Source organism: Eucalyptus grandis, chromosome 4 (assembly GCF_016545825.1).
Source record: "Eucalyptus grandis isolate ANBG69807.140 chromosome 4, ASM1654582v1, whole genome shotgun sequence".
Taxonomy (NCBI): Eukaryota; Viridiplantae; Streptophyta; class Magnoliopsida; order Myrtales; family Myrtaceae; genus Eucalyptus; species Eucalyptus grandis.
Genome location: NC_052615.1, coordinates 38,388,315 through 38,413,659, shown reverse-complemented (window position 1 = coordinate 38,413,659; position 25,345 = coordinate 38,388,315). Strand labels below are relative to the sequence as shown.

The window sequence follows — 25,345 nt, the reverse complement described above, 5'->3', positions numbered from 1 at the left end:
AAACGGGAAATTTGTGTTGCTTACATCCTCTAAATGAGTTAGAGATGCATGATGCATCATATTGTTTGAACATCGCATGTAAAAAGTGGAATTCTCTATGAATAATTGATAGAAAGCGATGCAACATATGTCTTCTTTCTTTCACTTAAAAAGCATATATATCCACAACATGTTAACATGATCAAATAAATCCTCATGGATAGGAATTATATTAACCACATGAAGATAGGTAGATGCATTTTTCCTTCTGATTCTGTTCACATAAGATTACATAAAGAAACCACACCAACATGCACGGTACTCATTCATAAAGGCGAGGATCAGAGAACCTTGGCGAAGGAATAGCCACTAGCGACTTTTTCTTTTTCAAGACGATCCCAAATTGCTCTCTTATATCCATCTTCTCTCCCTCGGGTAGCTTCCAATCAAATGAATGCAAGAGCGTGGCAAGTGAGTATAGCACCATCCTCTCAGCCATCGCTATCCCTGCGCATATTCTTCTCCCAGACCCAAAGGGGAAGTAATTGAAGTCGTTTCCACTATAATCGCCCTTATCGTGCAAAAACCTCTCGGGATTGAACTCTAGCGGGTCGCTCCATATGGAAGGGTCCCTATGTATCGCCCACACGTTGACAAAGACCCGAGAGCCCTTTGGGACCGTGTAGCCTCCAACAGTGCAAGTCGCGCTTGGGCAGTGGGGGACCAGCAAGGAAGCGCCGGGTGCAATCTCAGTGACTCTTTCATGACGGCGTGTAAGTAAGGCAGCCTGGGAATGTGAGATTCTTCTACTATATTGTCTTTGCCGACCACAATTTCCAATTCATTTTGGATACTTCTTAGAACACTAGGTTTGTTCATGATCTCAGCCATGGCAAACTCAACTGTATTGGAGGATGTGTCTGTTCCACCAACCACCATATCCTGTCAAAGTAATTTAATTACACGTAATTTTCAATAGAACCGTCCTAAAGAGAAATTGAAGTCAAGGAGAAGAATTTATAAGCAGGCAAGCAAGAGTTAGGATTATGAAACTAATTTTTTAAGGGTAAAAAGCTAAGTCATTTCAATTATTTTCTTTCAGTTGTTGTTTGTTGAACTAGACTCGTGGCAAATAGCCGTAGAGTCGAGACCCATCAAATTTCCCTTTACAAATGGTCAGCAGTGATATGACACCAAGCACGCAACAGAGGAAAATTGTTGAGAACTTGGAAGAGAGGGCAACTCATGTTATTGCTCGTTTTCATGTTCGTCTCGTTTAATGCGATTGAAAATTTAACTTTAGTTCTGTACAATAACAAAATCAATTTATGTTCAAAACGGATCAAAACATGTTAGGTCATATAGTTTGGAAACATGTTACAGTGTTGTGTCAGAAAATTATTACTCTCACGTGGAAAAGGGTTATAGGGTTGGACTTCTAGGAGGGAAAGTACAGCTATGTCACTAAATGGACTTAGAGAAATTGAGTCGCACACTGTAAACGCTTGATCTTACATAAATTGAGGTGATGGCTAATAAGATAGCATAATTGGGAAATGTAGGATTTATCAGTACCAGATCAATATAACCCTACCAAAAAAAAAAAAAACTAAAATAATTCCCTTATTGATAAGTGTGCTAGGTCAAGTGTGCATTAATCATTTTCATTTTTTTGGTCAGAGTACATTATCATATTGTAAATTCTTGATATATGATAGGGTTACTCTCTCTCTCTAAAAAGAATTAAAATAAAACCCTATATTCATAAGCGTGCCGAGGCCAAGTATGATTTATTATATTGTAAATTATTGATATATCATGGGGTGCCCATTTGAGGGACAATTTATTTATTGACAAATTAGCATTCTTTATATCCAAAGACGCAAGGTACTAACATCCTATCACCTCTGGCATGATCGTAGATGCTGCTAAAATTTTAGAATAAAAAAGACCGAAAAACATGCAAAATATAAATGTGTCAGTTTCAAACTACATAAGAACTGCAGCCTAAATCTGACCCTTTTATGTAAATGAAATATTATGACCGATGATTAAACTGATCAAAAGAAATCGATAATCTGGTTGGCTAAACAAACCCCAAGTCAACCTAAACCTTAGGCTTTCCTATGAGTCGAGATATTCATCTTCCAACGATGAAAGCACAAGGATCGTGCTCTTTTTCTCCCTTCTTTTTTTTTTTTTTTTCAAGTGACCATTTTTCTCGATGGTCACTTGAAAGAATCTTTTCATATGAACTACTCCTGAGATGGACAGCACGGATCACATGGCAGCTTCTTTGTTTCACAATCCAGAGGCACGATAACAAATACCCGACTATTTAAAGACTTATAAAATATTTTGTGAATCTCATAAACCGATTAAATTCAGGTTTTTATGCATGCATATGAACTTAACTCAAAGCAATTTACATTCTGTTGGTGTGGTTTTAATAGGAAACCTCAATTTCTGAACCTAAATCCCTTGACAACCTAACCAACTGGACCAACCCTAAAATGATCTAGATGATCCTCTTCACCCACTAGACTTCGTAGATTCTATTTATGAGTACAGAAAATTTGCCTTTCGATACCATAAGATCAATAACATCACATTGTTATCACTATGTTTTCCTTTGAGTCCTCATCATGACTGAAAATAAACTGGTAGCTAGAGTCAATAAGTTTAACTGTTACTCGAAACTTAATACTAGACATCTAGAAGAGGAAGCGTGAGCACTCATTTGGATAATCCCTACACATATCTCGATATTTAGCTCAAGCATGGAAATCGATTATTACTATAAGTATATTTTTTGTTAATTAAAACTTCTAAGGCTGCGTTTGGTTCAACATTTCCAAAGGGCTTTCAGACCTGAAAGCCCCTTGGGGAAATGCTAGACTGTTTGATTCAACTTTGAAGCTGGCTTTCAGCTTTCAACTTGCCTTCAAAATGCTGAAAGCCCAAAACTAGTAGAGACTAGCTTTGGGCTTTCAACATTCCACTGAATGCTGAAATTATTTACCAAACACAATTTAAGCCGGTTGCATGCCATCTACCGAAATGTCAAGGACATTCCGATTAATTAATGGAACTAAATTATCAAGCAACATGACAAATTGAAAAATATCATTCAAAAAAAGAAATAGTCATGTGATCCACGCAAAATTTATCTTCTTCGAACATTAATATTACTCAAAACAAAAGAATAAAGTATAAGTAATCTTTGCCAATAATATAAGGAGACTAAGGAAAACTCACCATGAGCAGAGCTTTGAGGCTAGTCATTGTTAGAGGGGTCTTGGCATCTTCCTCATCCTTCAACTTTAACAGAAACTGCAAGAAATCTTGACACCCGCTTCCGCCTTCTCTCTCCATTTTCAACCTTTGCTGAATCATCTTCTCAAAAATTCCATCGAACCGTTTCACCAACCCCTTCATTTGCCTCTCTATCCCTTGCAAATCGAATCGGGCCAGACTGGGATAAAAGTCCGAAATGTTCGGCTTGGCTAGAAGCTCTGTGATATCCGATACCACCTATTTAGGGAAAAGGTCAAAAGAAAGAAATCACAGAATCGACATCCAAATTTTTATCAATGACAAGCCAAAAATCTAATAGAAAAATAATAAATAAGATATATTTTGAACTTAAATAAGAAAAAACTGAACGGTTAAGCACACAATTCTTGCAACATGCACAAGAAATAGAACTGATCATAAATCTTGATGATTAACTGGCTTAGTGGGTTGCTTACTGCCCTACCTAAATGGAAACAAAGAGCACGCTCGAGCAAACTTTAGCGACACCAACTAATTATAAACCCAATCCAGCCTAATTCGAAGAAATTATAATCATGTTCCACTATAGTTTGGTCTAGAAAATAACTTACTCGCAACCCTATAGTCCCGAAAATGGATCACCTTTAGCATAAAATAAGAAAGAGCCGAATCTTTTATTTAGTTTTTTTTTTCCTTGTTAGTGAGAAAACAGTAGTCATAACTTGAAAAGCGGTTGTATCCAGCTTTGATTAGATTAGCAGCTTTAAACACTCGACCGAAGGATTGGCCAGCAAAATGTTGCTTATGCTGACAGCAGGATACTCTACTTGTTTATGGAAAAAGACAGAGAAATACTAACCAGTTGTCATTATCACTAACTAACCTGCCTGAAATCAGCACCCACGTGCTCTCTCTCCTGGCCCTGCAACGTCCCACCCCACAACATGCTCGTAATCACGTTGAGTACCGTCAAGAACATCAGTTCGCCAACGTTCACCGGCGACCCAGCCTGGCTGCGGAAGTACCCGACCACCTTTCGGACCTCACTCCGCCGGAGCTCGTAGACGGAGTCCAGCGTGTGGTTGCTCAGCATCTTGAGCACGCACACCTTCCGCAGCATCCTCCACTCGGGCCCGTACGGGGTCGACACGATGTCGGAGCCGCCGTAGGTCGCGGTCCTCCCGGCGATGGGCACGTCGCGGTTGGCGAACGTGACGTCGTTATCCTTCAGCACCTCGCGGGCGGTCGCCGGGGACGTCACGACGATGCCGAGCTTCTTGCCGAGCTGGAGCTTCAGGACCGGGCCGTACGTCCTCGCGAGGGCGGCGAAGTAGGTGTGGAGCTCGGGGTCGAGGAAGGGCAGATTCCCGACGAGGGGGAGGCCCACCGGTCCCGGGGGCAGCGGCAGCGAGGTTTTCTTCTGGGCTGGACGAAGCCATGCCCAATAGCTGATTGCGAAAATGCTCGAGAGAAGGAGAAGTAAGTGCGGCAGCGAGACGCCGTGCAACGAAAGAGAAGATTGGACATCGTGGAGAAAGGGATGGAACATGTTGGGGGACAGAATGACCAATGAGTGCGCTCGACTAACGTGGCTCACTTCCAAATATATAGGGGAAGTGGACATCAAAAGTGGTAATTAAGATTAGAAAATATTTGATGCATCTCGTGGGCCCAACACCATACATGGTAAGATGGATCTTAGAGAGTTAATTAAGATGCGTATAATAATCATTTTATTTTTATTTTAAATTTATTTCTATAAAAAAATTCCATTTGATAAAATTATTTCATTTTTTTTTTTTTATTTTTAGAATAGATTTCTACTATAGAAATAAGTTTAAAAAAAAATAAAAATAAAAATTTTGTACTTTTTATTTCTAAAACAAAAATGAAAAACAAAATTTATTCCTATCATTTGTCATTGCAACCGGTTGGTTGCCCGTTTATTGTTGCCGGCCGTCGTTTGTTGTCTGTTGCTACCACTCCCCCTCTCGGCCATCAATCGCTACCTATCAATAGCCGAAAATTAGTCGTTGACCACCGTCAATTGCCAATTGCCAATCACCAGTTATTGTTAGAATGAAGAAATTTTGTATCGTTATCAAACAAATTTTTATTTAGAGAATAAAAATTTTATGTCATTAATCAAAAGCATATTTTTATTTAAAAACTCATTCAATATTATAAAAAAAATACCAAAAATTTTTTTATCAAAAAATATAAATAAAAATACTTCTCTCCCAAAAAATCAATTTATAGCCCTTAATGTCTCCTTTCTCTCTCACCGTCACTCTATTTCCTCGCCTCCCTTCCTAACAACTCTCTCTCTCTCTTCCGTCCTACTTCTCTTTTGTCTTTTCTTTCCTCTTTCGTCGGCCATGGCTCGGGCTCGCGTCCAAGCCTCATGCCCGCTTCAGGTTGAGGAGGGACAGCACGCCGCCGGACGCAACGATGAGGGGGGTGATTTGACACAAGGTCCCGAGGTCTTTTCTTTCCTCTTCCGTTCGCCATGGCTCGAGCTTAAGTCCAAGCCTCATGCCCGATTGCGGTCGAGGAGGGATGGCATGCTGTCGGACGCGACGATGAGGGGGGCGATTCAGCGCAAGGTCCCGAGGTTTGGGAGAGTGGAGACTGGGTCAAGCTATGTTTGCGATGAGATGGCGATCTAAGGGGATTCGTAGCGATTTCGCAGGAGATATCAAGCCGCCGTTGGCCACCTTGTGCGTTTGCTGTTGAGTTTGCTAAGCTCGATAGCATCTTGAATTTGTGATCCACCGTCCCCGCTCAATAGGGCTTCAGGGACAAATTCCTCCATTCCTCTCTCTCTCAATCTAGTAGCCATGGACGGGAGTTTAAAGCTCGGGCCACCATGGCCTTGAGCTCAAAGCTCAAATGGCCATTGCCATGAGCTTGAGGCCGAGCTCGAAACTCGAGTGACCAAAGCTATCCCAAGCCCTGGGTTTGAGGATGAGCTCCATGGCCAAAGCGGCCATGAGCCTTGAACTTGAACTTGAGCCACGGCAGACACGGCAGTAAGAAAAGAGAAGTAGAGAGGAAGGACCCGTTTGGTTCTGCTTTGGGAAATGCTCTTAGGAGAATGCAAATACCTTTAAAGTAAAGAGATTTTCCGAAATGTTAAACTATTTAATAAACTATAATTGAAAAGTGTTTTAGAAAATGCAAATTGTTTGGTAAACATATATTTAAAAAGCCCTTTAGTGTAATCAAATTAAGATTTTTAGTTTTAGTTTTAAAATTACAAAAAGAAACAATGACTATATAACATTTTATATTTTCATATTGAGAATAATATAAAATATATATTAGTAAATTTATTTAAAAATTATATTAAAAGAATTTGATTATAAATTAGATGCAAAGCTCAACTTTTGGCCTAGGGTTCTTTTAAGTTTGTTTTTAACTTTGAATAATTTTTTTTAATTATTGTAGTATTAATCATATTCGTTAATTAATTATCATTTTAGTGTATTGATAAAAATTAGCCTATTGATTGTCAAAAGATAAAAATGACAAAAAAGGCGAATTCAACATTTACAAAGAGTTTTTATTATTATTTTTAAATATAAAAATAAAATATGATGGCTAAAATCCGTCCCGATCATCATGGCGGTTGGGGTATGGGGAAGGTAATCGGTTTAAAAAAAAAAAAAGAAATCAACAGATGAATAGTAGAGATGGACTTGCATTTCAAAAATCAGTATTTGGCTAAGGACATATTTAAATACTGAACCAAACACCTAAAATTTTTCTTTAAGATATTTTTAGGATTGAAAGTCCCTTGAAATACTGAATGAAACAGGATCGAAGAGAAAGAGACTCACGGTCAGTGACAGATGAGAGAAGAGAGAGAGAGTGACGATGATAGAAAATGGAGGCATTAATTGACAAGTGGGACCCATCTTAAAGAAAAGACAAAAGACACTTTGAGTGGAAGTTAGAGAGAGTGACCAGTAGCGGAGGAGAGGCAGGAAAGTAAAGTGACGGAGAAGGTAGGCAAAAATATACAAGTGGGACCCATCTTGCCATTAGATTAGTTAAGTGTTTGTCGATATCTACTTGATATTTTCTCGATGGATGGAAGATTGGGTTGAGATCGGTTAACGTCAGGATGTCAAATCAATAAGACGAAACTTACAAGTAAGACGAAACTGGTTGGATATGTAGATTTTTAGTCAATAAATGTATAGAAGAAGGGATAGATTCTTTATTTAATAATCTTTGATCCATGTCAAGTTATTATTTTAAAAGAGAGAAAATAAAATCTAATTGATGAATTAGGCTGTGCATGACAACGCTTTGTTCTTGGGAAGAGTTTTTTTTTTTTTTTTTTTTTTTCAGAAATAGTTCTTTTCTATTTTTGCTTCTAATAATTTCTAAGTAAAAAAACCATTTGGTAACACGAAAAATTTCTACTTTCTTGAAATAGAAAAAGAATAGAAATGCGTTTGGTAACGCAACAATTTCTTTTTTGTATTTATTCATTTTCTTATTTTTGCGCCGCCGCCGGGGTGGCGGCGGCCCGGCGCGGCGGCGGTCGGCGCGGTGGCGATGGGCGGTGGCTCCAGGCGGTTGACAGTGGTCACGGCAAGAAAAAAAATTAAAAAAAGAAAATCAGCTTACTTCTAGAAATTGTTCCCCGGAAACAAAAGCAACTTTTTTTGCTTCTCAAAAACTTCCTCGAACAATACGGGAACAAAAATTAGAGAAATTGTTCCTAATAAATGTTTTACTCAAACAGGTTTCTGTTCTTTTTGTTCCAGGAACAAAAGAACGGAAATTGGGAGAAACATGAGCGTTACCATGCCCTACTTTATTGACTATCAAGTCTCTATACGGAAAGGTCCACCCTGCCTTTTTGTCCTACATTCTAGCAAACAAAAGTTTTATATTTGAAATTACCAAATCAATTATAAATTTATTATACGAATACTTATTCAATTATAAATTTTTAATTTTATCAAGTTTTCCTAGATCTTTATGCGAATTCAAATGTAATTTTTCCTATCAATTGCTACAAGAAATTGTTAATGTGGCAGTTTATGATAAATTAGCAACCATTACCATGTCACGTCAACAATTTCAAATTAAAATTAACAGAGATAATTATATTAGAATTTTATTAAAAGGTTTAGGATTATATTTGTAATTTTTTTTTTATATTCATACAATAAATTTAGCATTGATTTGGTAATCATTCTCTTATATGTGCACACTAAATTTTATTAATTGGTAGCACAATTTCACGAGCGAGTGTATTATGAAGCCAAACGCTTGGATAATCGAAACGATTCCTCAGGACTATATGCAATTACAAGATGGCAACCAGCCTTTGGCCAAAGATTTGGGGGTTTCTGTTTGATATATTATAAGAGGGAAAAGAAAATGGAAAAGTGGAAAACATGTCAATACAACCAATAGTTGACTTAATACAAAAAAAATCAATTTTAGGTAAGTGATTGCGAGAGAGGCAGTTCCAACTTCCGCATACGACATCAGAATAATGATGCCCTTGCAACTCTTCTCAAAGATGCTTTCCACTTTGAGGTGTCCCTTTGCGGGTGTGTACATCCTAGAGCGGATTCGGGAACCCCTGGTCCTTGGTTACACCCCGGCCACTTCTTTCCGAAAGAGTACGACAGATCAACCATTCGACTAGGCAACACCGAAAATGCATGTATAAGTACGATTCCATTTCTGGGTGGTTGTGAACATAGTGAGATCGTGGTATCCGGTTAGCATTATTTTATCGGAATCTATAGATGTGTCTTCGCATCTTGCTACTTGTCTGCTGATTTCGATGGACATTATCGGGTGAACCGAGCGCATACAAGTCCAAGACATCTCGATCCTTGAATCATGTTAACCCTACGTGAGCTCATCAAAATCAAATGATTTACTTATTTAATCATAAACATCTTTACAATTTTTTAATTTATTCATTCCAATCCATTTTAACTAAAAAATGCTAATGTAGATTGTTTTACGTAATATGATCGGGGCTAAAACGATCGACGCTAACGTGAACAATTCTTTTTGTATATTTTTTAAAAATTCTCAATGTTTCATCTTTTTTTTTTTTTCCTTTTTCTTCTTTTCATTTTTCTTTCCCTTTAATTCCAACTCTTGGCCGCTGAGTGTGTGGAGGTTGCCGGCCGACCCTCCCAAACCACATGTGAGGGGCTGAGTTGTCATATGAGTTTATTATATTCAATAAATTAATCATAAATAGATTTAGAATAGTGAATGTGAAAAATAATATGGGTGTTAATGGATTCATTACTTACTTACACCCAATTCACCTATATGATTTTCCCTTCACTCTCCCACCCTCTCACTTGATCTAACATGCATTCACTTCGTGCTCTCATAGCAATTTAGTTATGAGTTTTTCTAGATTAAGTTAAGTATAGAAGAGTTTTAACAATATGAGTCTACTCAAGTATGTATCCGGTTGGGTATAAATGTGAATTTATATTACTTGAAAATAGGTCACATTAGTCAATTTGAGTCAAACTATTTTCAATCCGATACATGCATTTGACAGATCTAATTTTGAGCATGCATAACTTCTGAAGCATCCTCCACTTGGGCCTGTACAGGGTCCAAACGATGTAAGAACTGCCATAGGACGCGGTCTTCTCGCTATGGACATGTCGTGGTTGGAAAACGTTACGTCGCTATTCTTTAGCACCCCGCAAACGGTGGCCGGCAACATCACGGATACACCAAGCTGGAGCTTCAAGACTGGGCGGTACATCCTTGCGGGGGCGGTGAAGTAGGCACGGAGCTGATCGATGAAGAGCAAATTCCCGCCGAGCAGGAGGCCCGCAGGTCCCGGCAGCCGCAACCGCTAGTTCTTCTTCTCGGCAGAACGACGCCATGCCCACCAGCTAATTGCGAAAATGCCTGAGGGGAGAAGAATTAAGTGCGGTAGCGAGAAATCGTGCCACAAAACAGAAGATTGGAGATTGTGGAGAAGTGGATGGGATATGGTGGGGGACATTGTTAATTATGAGCGCGATCGATCACGTGGCCCGTATTCAAATAAGTAGCGAAGGGGAGATGCACTTTTGTGGGCATTGAAAGTAGCATTTGAGATAACGTTTTAAGAAAAACTAGAAAAAAGGACATATTTTTATTGATGTTGGACCCGTTGGTCACGTTATTTCGTCCGACGCCAGGATTTTACACGAGTAAGTATTGAGTGATAAGCTGTTCAATTTCAAGCTTTAATGGAGTGCTATATTTTATGTACGAATTATTAGAGAATCCATGTATATAATTGAAGATTCGATCTAAAAATCCCTAGAAACAGATTCGTTAGCTAAATTCCAGATAGAAGTCACATGCAAGCTTTGGTGAAAGGGACAGAGATCTCGATTGGGCATGGGCATAGAGAGTGTGGAGACAAAAGTTTGGTTGTCCTTCGATCCGAATGTGGCTGTTGGTATATTCCATTTCGTTCACCCGGTTGTTCTACGTAAGTATCTCAAACGAATTCGGAACAAAGAACCACAAAACTATCAATTATACGGCCGCACGCCATCCCGATGATTCAATTTTATCAGCTTCACATGAGACCTACTTAACCTAAGAGTTTGGATGTTGTGTTGGACATATACCGAATGCTTAAATTTTGTCAGTTAAGTGAAATTGTGCTATTTTGTTTTCTTAACGTAATCAACGACTTGGACATTAGTGACATTTTTCTCTCTCTCATTTTCACACATCTTTCTTCTTCAATCTTCATGGAGGGAAGGGTTTGAGTTAGATCTCTCCCTCCCCTCCCCTCCCTTTTTTCCTTTTCTTTGGTTGATTTGGTTCTCTATTACTTTTTCTTGCTTTTCTCCCGTTTTGAGGAACTAATCTAATCGAGATTTAGAAGTTTATCGATCCTGTTTCGAGGAGACTTCTATCCCAATCTAGTCAAAATTTGAGGTTTTTTGCATGTATAATTTCAAGAGTTCGCTTTCCACGGGTTTCATTGGTGTACAAGTCCAATTTCGAAGGAGATTAGAGAAGCTCATCTGTGCACATTCAATTTTGTTACTTGGAATGGTGATAAAGTTGGGGATGCCAAACATAGTTGCGCATCACTGAAAGGCAAAGACATAGTAACAGATAAAAATATCGGTGTGTGCCATTTATTGCATATGGATTTGGAGATCGGCTATTGATTTTGATTTGAAGAAATCACATATCTGCTTCTCGAGTATTTTATCTCTAATTTTGTTATGATGATTCATCTTCCTATTTGAAGCTTGTTTTATTTTGGATTTATCTAGAATTTATCTTGATTTACAGTTAGACTGTGTTCCTTTCTTGTGTATCCATAGAAATGAATGAATTGTTCCTTTGAAAAAAAAAAGAGAAAAAGACTTGAATTTTTTTATTTATTTTTTAACGGCCAATTGAACTTAATAGGCATCACTTCGGCCAGAGATTACGACCTTGCATTGAGACTTCTAAAGGGTTTGCCGGCCACTTTTGCTTCGAAAGGAATATGACTGATCAATGACATGATTAAGCAAAACCAAATGTATAAATAAATATGATTGATTCCTCGGGGGATCATATCCTTTAGCATCATTTCTTCGACAGCCATACATTAGTGCCTTTTATATCTCGCTATGTGTCCACTAATTCTTAGAGACATTATCGGGTGCATCAAGTGCATACGAGCCCGGTGCACTCCATTCCATATAGCACGTGAGTCCGATTTGAAGCCCGACATAATCAAAGGTTATTACGTATCGGGTTCACATGCAACCCAGAGCACCTAAATTATTTCCTAATTTCACATGGTACGGAGGTCACTCGATTCACGTAACCTTTGCTAGACAACACGTTGTCATGTGAATAAAATATGTGTACCTTGGATAATTTAAAGTTTTGTTGAACAGTAATATCTTGTCAATATAAACCCAACACAATTTTATTGGATAAGCCTCACATGAGGCTCACATTATCCTTTTTTTTTTTTATTGACACCAAACAATATCCAAGTCTTCAATCGTCAACTCGGTTAGCAAAGACCAAGTTAGATGCGATAGAGACCAAATTTGTTAATTGTTGAAAGCTCCTAGTTGGCAAACTCGATTGGCCAAGAAGAAAAGTAGTTTTAGCTGATAGAGAATATGAATGAAAATAACCAAATCTTAGAATGGAATGTCAACAAATGAAGATCGAAAAAACCACATTTGATGTAACCCGGACAAAGTGAGTTTGAAATAACCGCCTGATGTTAGAGCCGATGATTTCAGATTCAACCAATAAATGGGCATTTGTAAATGAGTAAACTCAACGTAACAAACCACTGGGATTTGCCCCAGTAGGTAGCCACCCTTCCTATATGGAATGAGGAGGTGGAGGGTTCGAATCCTCACATTCTTAGGGATTGGGGTGGAGACGATTTAGTTTCAAGAGTGAGTTTCGACTCCCACGCCCCGTAAGAAGACAGGGCAAAAATTTGAAAGTGAGAGTTAGAGTAAGCATAAAATAGAACTGACAAAAAAAAAAAAAAACTCAACGTAACCGTCAAGTAGTGGAACCAAGAAGTTTGGAATCAACTAATAGTGACAATAGTGGGGAAGTGGAGAAAACGCAACCATCAAAGTAGTGAGGCAATTTAATTCTAGGTAACTACCCACGCATAAGAATTGCTAGATAGTAACTTAGTAAGTATAAATGCTTGAATTCCAATTTGTACGAATCAATGCCAATCAATCAAAAAATACCAATTGTTCAATTTTACTTTCAGTTTATCTTTACATTCCAATATCTTTACATGGTTGGCAACAATTGTTCACAGTTTCAATACCTTTAATTTTTAGTCGTTTAGATTTCCTATCCAATAATCAACAATAGAAAAAAAAACCCTATCAAGACCTTTGTTAGTTCACATTTATCCATATTTCATCAGACACTTTTTAGTGAAATAATGCTCATGTGAACCAAGATCATGCGACAGCAAACCGAATTTAAACGGTTCTGCAAGGCGCTTGCCATTCGATTGAGTGGTAAAGAAATATTTGGCTTCCTGCAAGCAAGAAAGGGATTCATTTGTGTGGGTTCATAACCTTGTTGGATGCAATAGTTTTTCAGCACATTCTCAAAGAAAGAGAGAGAGAGAGAGAACGCATATGGATAAGGACCAAGCCCCATATCGTCTAGGTGTGCACAAGTAAGTTTTGCTTGCACTTTACTACTAAAGATACGTTTAGTAACTATTTTATTCCCAAAAACAATTTCTATTTAGAAATGGTTTTTTTTTCTATTTAACTAATATTACTACTTCAACATATCTTGTTACTAGAGCAAACAAAAATATAGTGTGTAGTACAACTTAAGATAGGCAAAATGACACAAATAATTCATAAACATTGGTTCAATGTGTGATATTGTCTTTGAACTTTTAACTTATTTAATATGATCTTTAAACTTTTAAACACCTTCATGTAGTATAGAGGCTACATAAATTAAATTTACCAATAGTTCGAAAAGAACATTGAACAGATTAAAAATTTAGGAAAAATATTATATATTGAGTTATAGTCCAAGTACCACAATGTACAAATTAAAAGTTGATGAATGATATTGTACGCAATTATCTAGTTAAGATAACTCCCATTAAGGTGAAGAATTTGACGAAATGGAGAAAAGCCATATAGATTTGGGAATTTGCTTATTGGTTTGAATTATTTCACTTTTTTCGAAAATATTGCTGTACTTATACTATTATTCAATAAGTATTGCAACTGTACTTTTTTTTTTTTTTGGACAAGGTATTGCAACTGTACTTTGCATGTTTTATTTAAATGGGAGGATAAACCTGCACGGCAGGATTCAAATTCATTTTGAGTAAAACTCCACATAAAGCTCCAACGGAGAATTCGATTCATGCAAAAACTCATTTTATTATTATTTTCTAGTAAATGATTATGTTTTTCTTGCAAAATTCATGCCGACACCAACATTTACAGTAGTACTTTACATCCCGATATCTTGTTAATCACTTATAATTTTCTCATAGCATTCTAAAATTCTAGAATATTTCAAATTTAAACGGGAAAGGAAAGAGAAAATGAAAGAGTATATATTTTGGATGCAATTTGAAGAGGGAAACAAACATGCCTAAAATTTATTATTACTGTCATAATAATAATAATAATAATAATAATAATAATAATAATAATTCATCAATTGCCAAGCGGGTCAAGCAATTGGAGGAGTCTTTCCGCCACTTTATTATTATTATTATTGCATTTTTTGTCTTCCTGAGCGGGGGGAGGGGTGCTGTGGGATCAAGTCAACAGTCTTTGCAAAACCTGGACAAAAATGGCCGTCCCCTTCCCGCTCCATCCCTTCTTTCCTCCCCTGATCAGCGTCTCTCTCTCTCTTTCTCCATTCCATCTTCTTCGTCTTCTTCCACACGAGCGCCAACTACGGGAAGAGAGAAAAAGCCTCAAAGCTCCGTTCACACCCGAACCCGCACTCGTCCCGCCCCTCCTCTCACGCTCTCTCTCTCGCTTATATCTTTGGTCTTTTTAGCTCCTCTCCCTTTCCAGACGTGCATCCGCTACCGTCTCCGCCTCCCTCGCAGCTTGGAACCCTCTTGGGCGTTCGACCCGTTTCCGCCGGCGGGCGGCCTTGGCTCTTTGATACTTTCTTGCCGTTTCGGCTGCGTGCGGGAACCGATCGCGATCGACGAGCTCTCGGGTACGTGTCTCCGTCCGTCCTTCGATGCCTCCGTTGCTTTGCTTTGTTTTTAGCTGGACGGAGCTCGTGGCTTTCGTTTGGGCCGTCCGCGAGAGGTTCAGGTTCCTGTTCCTGTGTCTGTGTGCTGATTGGTTTTGCGGTTCCGATGGTCCGGATATATATGTGTCCCGTAGGTGCTTGGTATCGAGAAACGATGAATTTGTGTCGGATGTTCTGGCTTGTTTTGATTCGTTTTCTGGCTTCTTTTGATTCATAGTGGGAGGAGTGTCCGCAATTTGAGCGATTTCAGCAGGTGTCTGTTTGTGGAATTTGAAAGGCTTCTTCGCGCGGGATGGAGTTGTGGAATCGCGTTTCGGGCCTTGGAGCCGCGGGATTTCTATGGGCCTTGCTTAGCTGTTGCGTGATCCACTGCCTCGAGACCGATATCAACTGCTTGAAGACCATAAAAGCGTCGGTCCAAGATCCTCTGAATTACTTGAACTATACGTGGAATTTCGACAACGACACTGAAGGCTTCATTTGTCGATTCACCGGAGTGGAGTGCTGGCATCCTGATGAGAACCGGGTTCTGAATCTAAAGCTTTCCGATATGGGACTCAAGGGCCAGTTTCCCCGCGGCATCGAGCAATGCAAAAGCTTGACAGGATTGGATCTCTCGAGCAATAAGTTCTCTGGACCGATCCCGGAAAATATATCGAGTATAATTCAGTACGCGACGTCTCTCGACCTGTCATCCAATAGTTTTTCCGGACAAATCCCGGTAAACCTTTCGAACTGTCGCTACTTAAATTCCCTTAGGCTCGACCACAACCAGTTGTCCGGTCAAATTCCAGCTGAACTCAGCCTACTCGGTCGACTCAAATCCTTTAGCGTGGCCAACAACCTTCTGACGGGGCCAGTCCCCGCATTTGGCCCTAACACTATAATCACTGCGGATGATTATGCAAATAATCCAGGACTTTGTGGTGCTCCTCTGCCTCCGTGCATGATATAGAAGACCTCCGGGTGGACTCTACATAGCCTATAAGATCGACCGTTGTGAAGCACTCGATTCACTAGACTCGGGTCCAGGGAAATACCTCTCGTGATTGCTCTTGTAGATTTAATAAATTTCCTGTTATGGTAAATTCGATGTTCGATGTTCCGTTTTATAACTCGAGGACCGTGGTGGTGAAATATTGATCTCGAGACCAGTCTTCGACTATGTTCAAGATTGTGCTTCTCTTTTTCTCTTGATTTGCTCAGTTTTCTAAAAAGTAGGGGGACGACAAGTTCGCTTTGGCACGATCTTTCCGCTGCTGAGTCATAACTAGGGTTGTCATGCTTTCAAGAGTAGAAGTTATTGTAAATGATTATGCTCAAGCAAACGGAACATTAATAACAAACATATCATCAAAGATACAGATATCTTTATAGAATTGTGTTTCCATGAGGCAATGGAATGGCGGGTGGTCAGCGATTATCCCTTAGGTAGAGGAAGAAGAGAGAGTGGATCACTTTTTAGAAATACCATATTTGACGTAAGCCATAACAACCCATATGATGGACTTTGTGTTGTAAATTAAGTCGGATCGGAATCAATCACAATGGAATTCTAAATGTTAGAATTGCGCAATAAGTGAAACATAAATAACACAATGGATAAGAGAAAAAGAACACACCAGAATTTTTATTTTATTTTTTTTTGGAAAACCCAAGATGAGAAAAACCACGGAGTGCTAATCTAGGAACTCTCCACTGTGATCAAAGGATTACAATTAACACTCTAAAAGTGTTTCTCTCACAATAAATTTGTTGGGGGCAGCCCAACATATTGAATAGGCAAGTAATGTGTGGTCAATCAAATACTTTGATGTGATTTGTTAGAAAGTCCAATGAAAAAACCCAATCTTAAAGGTAAAGAAGGTGAATCACACATAAGAATTGGGCTTTTATAAGAAAGTATGGACTAAAACAGTACGAAATAATATACATACACTGAGCTATTGGGACTTTAGCCTGAGTCTGGCGTGGAAATATTTAATTCGGGAGACAAAGATTTAAACATGTTATGATACCGTATGGGGTTATGTCGAGCCACCACCTACTGTTATAAAAATTTAAGCTGAGATAATAGAATAATTAAATATTGATCTACGCATTCAACCGATAACTTAAATTTTTAGAACCGTTGAGTAAAAATCTCACAGTATCATAATGTAAAGTCTCGAGTTCAAATTGTTTTAGGCTTTATTTGCTCCACAATTAAGTACATCTTACGCCTAATACTAGGCAAAAAGGACCAAACTTAACGTAAATGGAAGTAATAAAACAGTTAAATATTAAATCATATTTTCATTCAACAATTTGGATTTTAGAAACCGACGCTTTAATAACACGAGGATAAATTGCCACATGGGAAAATCACCGACGTGAATAATTGCTCCAGAAACAAAATTTATTAAAAAAAAGAAAAAAAGTTACTTTGATCAATCATCGCATTTAGGCCTCGCGTGCACAAACCAAATGCCGAGACATCCTCTCTGAACCGTCGCGTGGAGAGGAAAATTCAGTCACGGACACGACGCTAACGTGAAACATGGTTCATGGAATTCAAAGCGGACGGGAAGATTCTCCTCCTCCTCCTCCTCCCTTCTTTAATATAAAAGAAAGAACAACGATAGTTCCTACTTTTCTCTTCTTTTCCCCTTTTCTTTTTCTTTTTTGTTTTTCTCGTTAATATAAACAAAAAAACGACGTGGAAATAACATGGTAAAAAAATGAACAGATTTGACTGCAAGCGAAACATGATATATTGCCCAATTTTCGGCTAAGTGAAAAGGAGGAGGAAAGCTCGCGTTGACCGGGTCAACGATGTCAAAGTGCGCGGTGGGGCGAGGAAAGTTCGTGGGCATTTCCTATTTGAAGTTTGAACCCCACTTTTGAATCTTTCTTCCTTCTCTTTTTTTTATTCCTTTTCTTTTTTATAAAATTGTGGAAAATCACGTCCGGTCGTATTCTAATCATTGGAGTGTCTTATTAACAAATACTCTATAGGATGCCGATTAATTATAATTACAAATAACACTTCTTAAGAGATTTTAAAAATCGAAGATACAAATTTAAACATGAAAAATGCATAACAATTGATTATTTGAACTTATGTGGATTTAGTGTTTTCTTCGTATGCTATGAATATGTATTAATGTGTTAGTAAGTAAAACTCAAAGAGCCAAACAATGGAGAATTGTAGTTACGACGACCCATGCATAAAGCAAATTATTTGGATTTGTTCGAAGTCACCTTTATACTATAATTCTACAAGTGGAAAGTAAATACAAAAGTAAGGAAAAGTTGGTTTTTGAAAAGTTAAAATCGAAGAAAGGAAAATTAACTAGAAATATATGGTAAAGGGGGATAAATAATGGAGAGTTGGCCAGTTGGGTACCGTAAAATCCTCCTCTCTTCTACTTTTAAAGATCGGAGATTGCAACAATTATTGCAGTAGTAATATAATCCATAAGCACACACTCATCACTAATAATAGCTAGCCCTGATGAACAATTTTTTTATCCTATTTTGTAACTAAGTTTAAAATAAGCATGTTTGTTTATATTTATCTTTAGTAAAATGTACTTTTTTTTTAATTTTCCCATCAAATTTTTACAATATAATTCAAATACTAAAAAATACATGAAAAATATACGTGAATTTATGTGTTAATATCAGTATATAGTTAAAATTGCAGGTATTTCAAGGTCACAGAAAAGTCAGAGCAACGATGCCAAGATCTAAATTAAGCAAAAAATTCAGCAAGTAAAAGTACAGATAAACACATAAGATTAGTGGCCAGAAAATCTTTTGCTTAATCTCAATTGACTGCCTTGAAATGCAAGGGAAATAAGAGGCGTCACTTTATTAAAACCAAATTCTGCCGTCTCTATCTCGTTTTCTTCCCCCCAAAAATCACGGATGTTTTCTCGTGTTCGATGACTAGTATGAATAAGATTTAACCGTGCATACACTAACCACCACCAAGAGCAAACTCAATTTAAAAAAGGAATTAACAAAACAACCGGACCAACTCCGTGTAAATGCCAACAAGAAAAAACTTTATTAACAAAATCATAGGATGTTTACAAAACTTTAGTTCATGAGAAAACTTGACGAGGCAAAAAAGGGGCGACCATATTAGGCACCATCACGCAGTTCGCCCCCGCACACCAACCAACACGAGCTTTACCCACTAGCCATTTGCAAAGCCATTCCAAGCTCGAAAGTGACAAAGGCGTCAAGACACGCGTGCTCCACCTGACGAGCCGTCAATGTCTTCTCTTCCCAGTGGCTCAATGTAATCTCCTTGGGCTTCTCAAGGTCTTTTATGAAGTATGATTTTTAACAAATTTATTCTGGCCCATATAACCCAATGATGGGTTCTGCCACCACCAACGAACGTGTAGTTGAGAGATTACCGAGAAATGCATGGAGCGACGCGGGGATATACTCGGCTTGGAGGATTTGAAAGACGAGGCAGCTGCGGCCGACGCACAGTTGTAGGGTAGCCACAGGAAGGACGACGCTAGGCTCAAGGTTCGGACGCCCCTCAATATCAAGGCCGATGACAAGCCAATTCAGCCAGAGCAGGTGGGCGTGCAGGTGTAAATTTGCTGGCCGTAGAAAGTGATTTTGTGAAGAGAATGCATGTCGCCGGTTTCTGAACTCTGAGAAATGAGGGAGACGTAAGTATGAAGTGGCGAGGAAACTGAGAAAGAGCAGAGAGTGTCGTAAGTGAGAAAACTAAGAAGCTGTTATCACGTTGGGATTAGAATTGAGGGTGAGGGTTAATAAGTCGCTGCGAGGTAGCGTCAGAAAATAGGAAACATTTACAAAGCCGTTGGAAATTGTAGTGAAAACAGGCTTGTGTCCTAAATCACCAAATGTCTACTTCTTGAATCAAATCAGGAAATATTTCCCATTTTGAAGATAAACGGTAGTTATCCATGTGTGCATGTAAAAGAAAATCATGGACACCCTTAGTACAATATTTATTTGGGAATTTTTTTTTTCTAGATTTTGACATGTATATTATGGAAACAAGTCGTTCCCATTAATCTGGCTATTTTTACATTATAATTAGACAAATAAAAGTTTTAACATAATTGGTAGATTATTTTGTTCTTGATAATCAGATACCAAAAAGTCCTCTGATTCATATATATTTCATAATATTACGAAATAATGCGATACAAGTAATGATTTATGAATATAAATATCTCACTTGCATGATAAAGCTTAAAGAGACTAAAAATCTCAAATTCAAATCCCTCCTTACGTGTCCACTTTAGATTGCATTAAAGGTACTGAATTGCCCAACACATTTAGCAATTCCCCACTGAAACCCAGTTAGGACTTCGGATGATCCCACGTTGCCTATGTAACGCCTGGTCCGAACGCCAGTGCAAGCCCCCGCCGTGGACCGTCTAAACGGTTTCCCAAAATCAACATAACTAAAAACTCGAACATCCTGAGGTTAAAGATGAGGATTTGTATACCTAATTTTGAATTCATTATTCTTGGAGCAAAATAGCAGCAATCCGAGCCTTTGATGCTGAAAATCTTCTCCTTTATGACCCTCGATACCCTAGCTCGATGAGACCGTCTCTCACGAGTGTTCCTTATTGTGAGAAAATGAGTGTGTTCATGTTTTTTTCGCAAAAGTAAAAGTTAGAGGAGAGACCTTGACCTATTTATAGAATTTTGGATGGGCCATATCATCACAGGCTGAGCCCAATTCAGCCCACACAAGTCAAACCTATATTCGACAGTTAAGAAATTTTATATCTTATTTTATTAGATCTAACTCCGTTTAAAACGGTTAATTACAATCTTCTCGGGAAAATTCTTACACCCACTCCTCACCACCTTCTCTCTTCATCAGCTCATCTCTCATGCTCTCAATCACGTTAAAAATGGTGTTGCTGCTCACGTTCCCGTAGTCCATCACCGCCTTCCTGCTGCATTCCGACTTGTCGCTCCTCAGCTTCAGCGTGTTCTCCGGCTTGTTCGTGATCGCCTGTCCGCGCGGGTGGACCGCCCAGAAGACGTTGTTGAACTCCTTGCCGAGCCCGGCCATTGCCATGAGGCCCTTGCAGAACTCCTCGATGTTGGCCACTCGTCTGAGAGACGGCCGTCGATCACGTCGTGGGTCCCCGGGAGGAACCGCTGGGCCGCGTGGCTCGGCTCCATGAAGGGAGGGAGGACTCGTCTTAAGGGGTCCGCCCCAACGATCGCCTTCGCTGCGTTCGGCTTTCTGTTCCCAGAAATTGGTGAGTTCTGCGAGTCAAATAAAACACCTCCACTTCAAGCGTCGTTGAGTTACTTGGTGTTGTCCCGACTTCTGGAACCGGTCGAGTGCGCTGGATACAGCAAAAAGGGATGATAAAGTTTGGGACTTGGAAGTGCTGCTTCAAATTTTGTGTTGGACTGTCTTGTTGGTATTTGCCTAGAACCCAATTGATTGCAAAATATGGAGTGCGTGTGAGTGGGATGAAGTTTAATTAGCTTATCGAATGATTTTCCTACTGAAATTTTCTAACTACCACTGTTTTCAGCCTTGTTTTTTTCACGAGAATCTTGGGCATGTATCTAGTAGAAAGACCTTCAGTGCTTGGGTTCTCTGAATTTTTTGCTCTCCACACGTCACACATTCAAGAGGCATAATTTCAGTAGATTGTTTAATAAAGTTGCTTCTTATCTTGCACAGACAACTTCTTACATAACTGGCTGCTTTTCTGATTGTTCTGGTAGTTAGTCTTCTCTACATCATGCAAAGTTCTCTTTTGTTGCGCACACATGCCCATTAAACACACACAGGCACCTGCAAAAAGGTAGAATCCAGTGAAAAAATTCCATGAAGAATTCTCCTGTGTTGTTTCTCCATCTTCCTTAGTACTGGGAGCTTCAAAACGTGGAGGTAATTTGATTGCTTGATCATTGTGTTTTCTAACTAGTGTTCAAGGTCTATGAAAATTAGCTAAAGAAGAGTAAGGACTCAAACATTATGATTTTTGTTTGTAAGCTGCATATCATCCTTCCCTTCAATCTTGTCTCCCTACCAATGGAAAAAAAAAAAGATCTTTCTTGAGATACATTTGTCATATTTTGTTCCCAGGGGGGAGGGGGCTGTTTACTGTTGTGTTAGGTTTGTGATAATTGGGAAAATTTTTGCTATTGTCTTGTAATAAGTTTAAAATTTCATACTACTATGCTATTCATGGTGGCTCCTAACTTAACAAAGCATCTGCCAATTGTAATCGGGATCTAAGGACTTAGGAAAAATGAGAAAAAACTAGACATATGCTGAGTTGAGGGACATCACTGATGCAGTCCACCTTGAGTCACTTTCATCCCTATGGGTCTTAATATTTTGTCAACTTTGAAAATCTTCTAGTACTCTCACTTTTTATCCAGTATATATTATTCCATCCTGAGACTACTTTTTCAAGCTTTCTTTCTTGGATCATGAGATGGTGGATTCTTGTGTTGTTGCGGTGGAATCCACTTCTGGGGAATCTGAGCATTCTTTGTTACGTGTGCAGGAGTTAGTTACTTTTACTTCTGGATGAAATGGAAGACATCTTGCGAGCAATCAACTTTCTTTTAGTGAAAGTTAGTTGAGCATCGCATGAATCATCTTCTTATGAAATCAGTGCCCCTCCTGCAGTTGATGAAATAATGAGGGATTCTGTTGGGAGTTCATCTGCAAATACAGATGCGTTTGTTTCAAATTATACATGGTCAAACTGAATTGCCATTTTTCAAAGGTGATTCGCGCATATTCCTGATCTATGTCTTTCTTAATGTGACGTTATAAAGTTATTTGGATGTTTTACTATTATTTGAACATTTACATCAGTGATAGTGGGATTTTGTGATGACATTCTTAGGATAATGTACATGAGTTGACTGCGGCATTCTACAAACTATACTAGTTTCCTTTATCTCTTCCATAATAGAAGTGTCCCAGGAACACCTCAATGGCGTCAATCATTTCCAAGTACATGAACTGTTGCCTGGCTTAACATCGATCATGTTCCATAGTACATTTCATCCAAAATTAATTTTCACCTACCCAAAAGGATATATATTCTGAGGGGTCATATGTTTTTGGCACTTGGTGATTATTTACCTGCACTTAATCTTGAATTAGAAGTTGTTTATATAGATTTAGCTGAATAATGGAACTTTGTTGAACCTTCAATTGATATTTCTGCTGAATTTCAATTGCTGCTGTGCTGAAGCTTCACGGATTGCACAACTCAAACCTTTAATGAAGGTTCAGATCTGTATCTATGAAGGCTAATGAACAGTTTCACCCACTAGTTCTCAGGAAAAAGAAACTATGGTCATCAGTGTAGGAACAGAGAACTCGTCGCTTTTGAGAGAAGTTAGTTGCTCAAATAGTGATGTCTCGAACCTAATGCACGGCTTATCTTCAAACGGGGTGGAGCTCACCTTCAACATATAGGAGCGTAAAGAGCAGGAGTTTCTTTTACCTTTCCATTTTCAGCTCTCGAGCCTTTAAAAATTAAAGCATTTCTTTTATCTCCTGCCAAAGTGTCTCCTGCCGAAGTGTCACTAAATAAATTTCCGTTATCTATGGTCCTTCTCTAATGAGAATGAAAGTAGAAATTTGGAAATTCTCAAGAGTCAAATAGGCCCTAAGTTTATAGATTGATGCACTGAAACTCTGCTTATTTCCCATCGCATTTAGGTAATTGGCAGGTCTTTTTAGTAACCACGGACCAGTGTGTTTTGTCAATACAAAGATGACTTTCTCAAAGATAGTCCTTACTTATCATATTGCAAAGATTCATAACAAGGTACCTGTGATGGATGCTTCTTCTATTTTATGTGTAACTATGTTCTTGATGTCCCTCTGAGGGTTAAGGTCATAATCTTCAGGCATCAGCTGCTTTGTTGTTGTACTGACCAAAGTTGAAGGACAAGGTATCTGGGTCGGCCAAAGCACAGGGTCCGTATGGTGGTACTCTAGCAGCTGCAAACGTTTTGTGGGAAGGCCAACTTTGAGATTATGTTAGTTTGCAGAAACCCGGGGAAATTCTGATCTGTGAAGTGATCAAGGTAAGAAGTGCCTTATCCTTTATGATTTATGTGTCTTCTTTTCTCATTTGTTATTTGTTGTTTCTCGAGTGTTTTGGTTGTTTAGTTTAATGCTTTCAATGTAACCTCTTCCTCCTCCTTAAGCATTGTCAATCTGCTTAACAATGATCTAGTCATTCCCCCCTGCTGACACCAGAGACAATTCCAAGAAAATGCTGGTAAATGGTATAAAGAAGGAAATGACATGTGATTTTGGCTCGAAACATGCAATATAATGGAATATGAACAGAGACAATAATATTGAAGAGGGGGAGAAAATTTTAGGTGCTAATGGAATTTCTTACTCTTCTTTTATGTATGTCACTCTTGGCATGTTTCCCCTACGTGCTGGCAAATTTTAAATGTATTCATGGCAACATACAGATCATTGAAACGAGAATTGTATTGTGTGCAAAAATAATACGGTTATCTGTTTGGTCGGGTACATATGAGTATATGTTTAAGGCACTGATAATAGGCAATCTTAGAAACAAATTTTCATGCTCATGTGCTGAAACGGGAAGCTGGAGCCTGAATATCAGATGGTCCTGTTCAATGGAGCACTCACTGAATGGTATGATATACAGCCATAAATTATGAAGAAGCTTGCTGGATATTAAAAAATGAGTAGAACAGTGTGGATACCACCTATAAGTAGGGGAAGTCACATTTGGCGTTTGGAAATAGGCTGGTTGTGATTAAGACATGTTTCTTTATATCAGAGTTCTCTCGTTTTTCATATTTTATTTTATGTTTTTGACTTTGAATTAAGTTGGTTGCTGTATTGAACATCACCTACGGTTACCTGATCATGGCAAGGAAGTTCCACAGCTGTAATAGGATTGTGTTTCATAACAAATTAATTCGACATTCATGATATATATTGTGAAGAAGGTACTGTGAGCTCATTTGTATATACGATATTCATTCCTTTTAACAGGATGGCAAGTATTTTTCCCCAAAACCAGTGCTTTACGCTCTATCTGTATGAGTACAACTTAGAAATTCTCACTTCATCTGCATCTATTACATTTGAATTTCATCTACCACCAGTAGTTAGAGCCTGTGCAACGCGCAATGTTAGGACAACGCTGTGTACTTCTCTAATCAATTAGTGGAATGTCGATCGAATTTCTTAATAATAAATGCATGCTAATTGGGAGAGCAATGGTCTTGGCCCGTGGTTAACAGAATAAAAAATCCTTCTTTT

General features: G+C 38.6%; 2 protein-coding genes and 1 pseudogene across 2 annotated transcripts; 2 read left to right on the top strand and 1 right to left on the bottom strand.

The window, feature by feature from the left end:
- LOC104442295 overlaps nucleotides 1–25,345 on the top strand; it is a 36,575-nt pseudogene that overhangs the window by 10,475 nt on the left and 755 nt on the right.
- Nucleotides 80–4,814, bottom strand: LOC104442292 (flavonoid 3'-monooxygenase CYP75B137). The gene is given in 4 exon segments (XM_010055666.3): nucleotides 80–708; nucleotides 711–921; nucleotides 3,238–3,513; nucleotides 4,139–4,814. Coding segments are annotated over 4 exon segments (1,560 nt in total). The 5' UTR covers nucleotides 4,805–4,814; the 3' UTR covers nucleotides 80–301.
- Nucleotides 14,858–16,223, top strand: LOC104442293 (probably inactive leucine-rich repeat receptor-like protein kinase At5g48380). Its single transcript, XM_010055667.3, has 2 exons — nucleotides 14,858–14,994; nucleotides 15,251–16,223. The coding sequence occupies exon 2, from the start codon at nucleotides 15,326–15,328 to the stop codon at nucleotides 15,986–15,988; it is 663 nt and encodes a 220-aa protein (XP_010053969.2). The 5' UTR covers nucleotides 14,858–14,994; nucleotides 15,251–15,325; the 3' UTR covers nucleotides 15,989–16,223.

Coding starts and splice junctions, on each gene's coding strand:
- LOC104442293 (XM_010055667.3), top strand. CDS start 15,326: ATGGAGTTGTGGAATCGCGTTTCGGGCCTTGGAGCCGCGGGATTTCTA.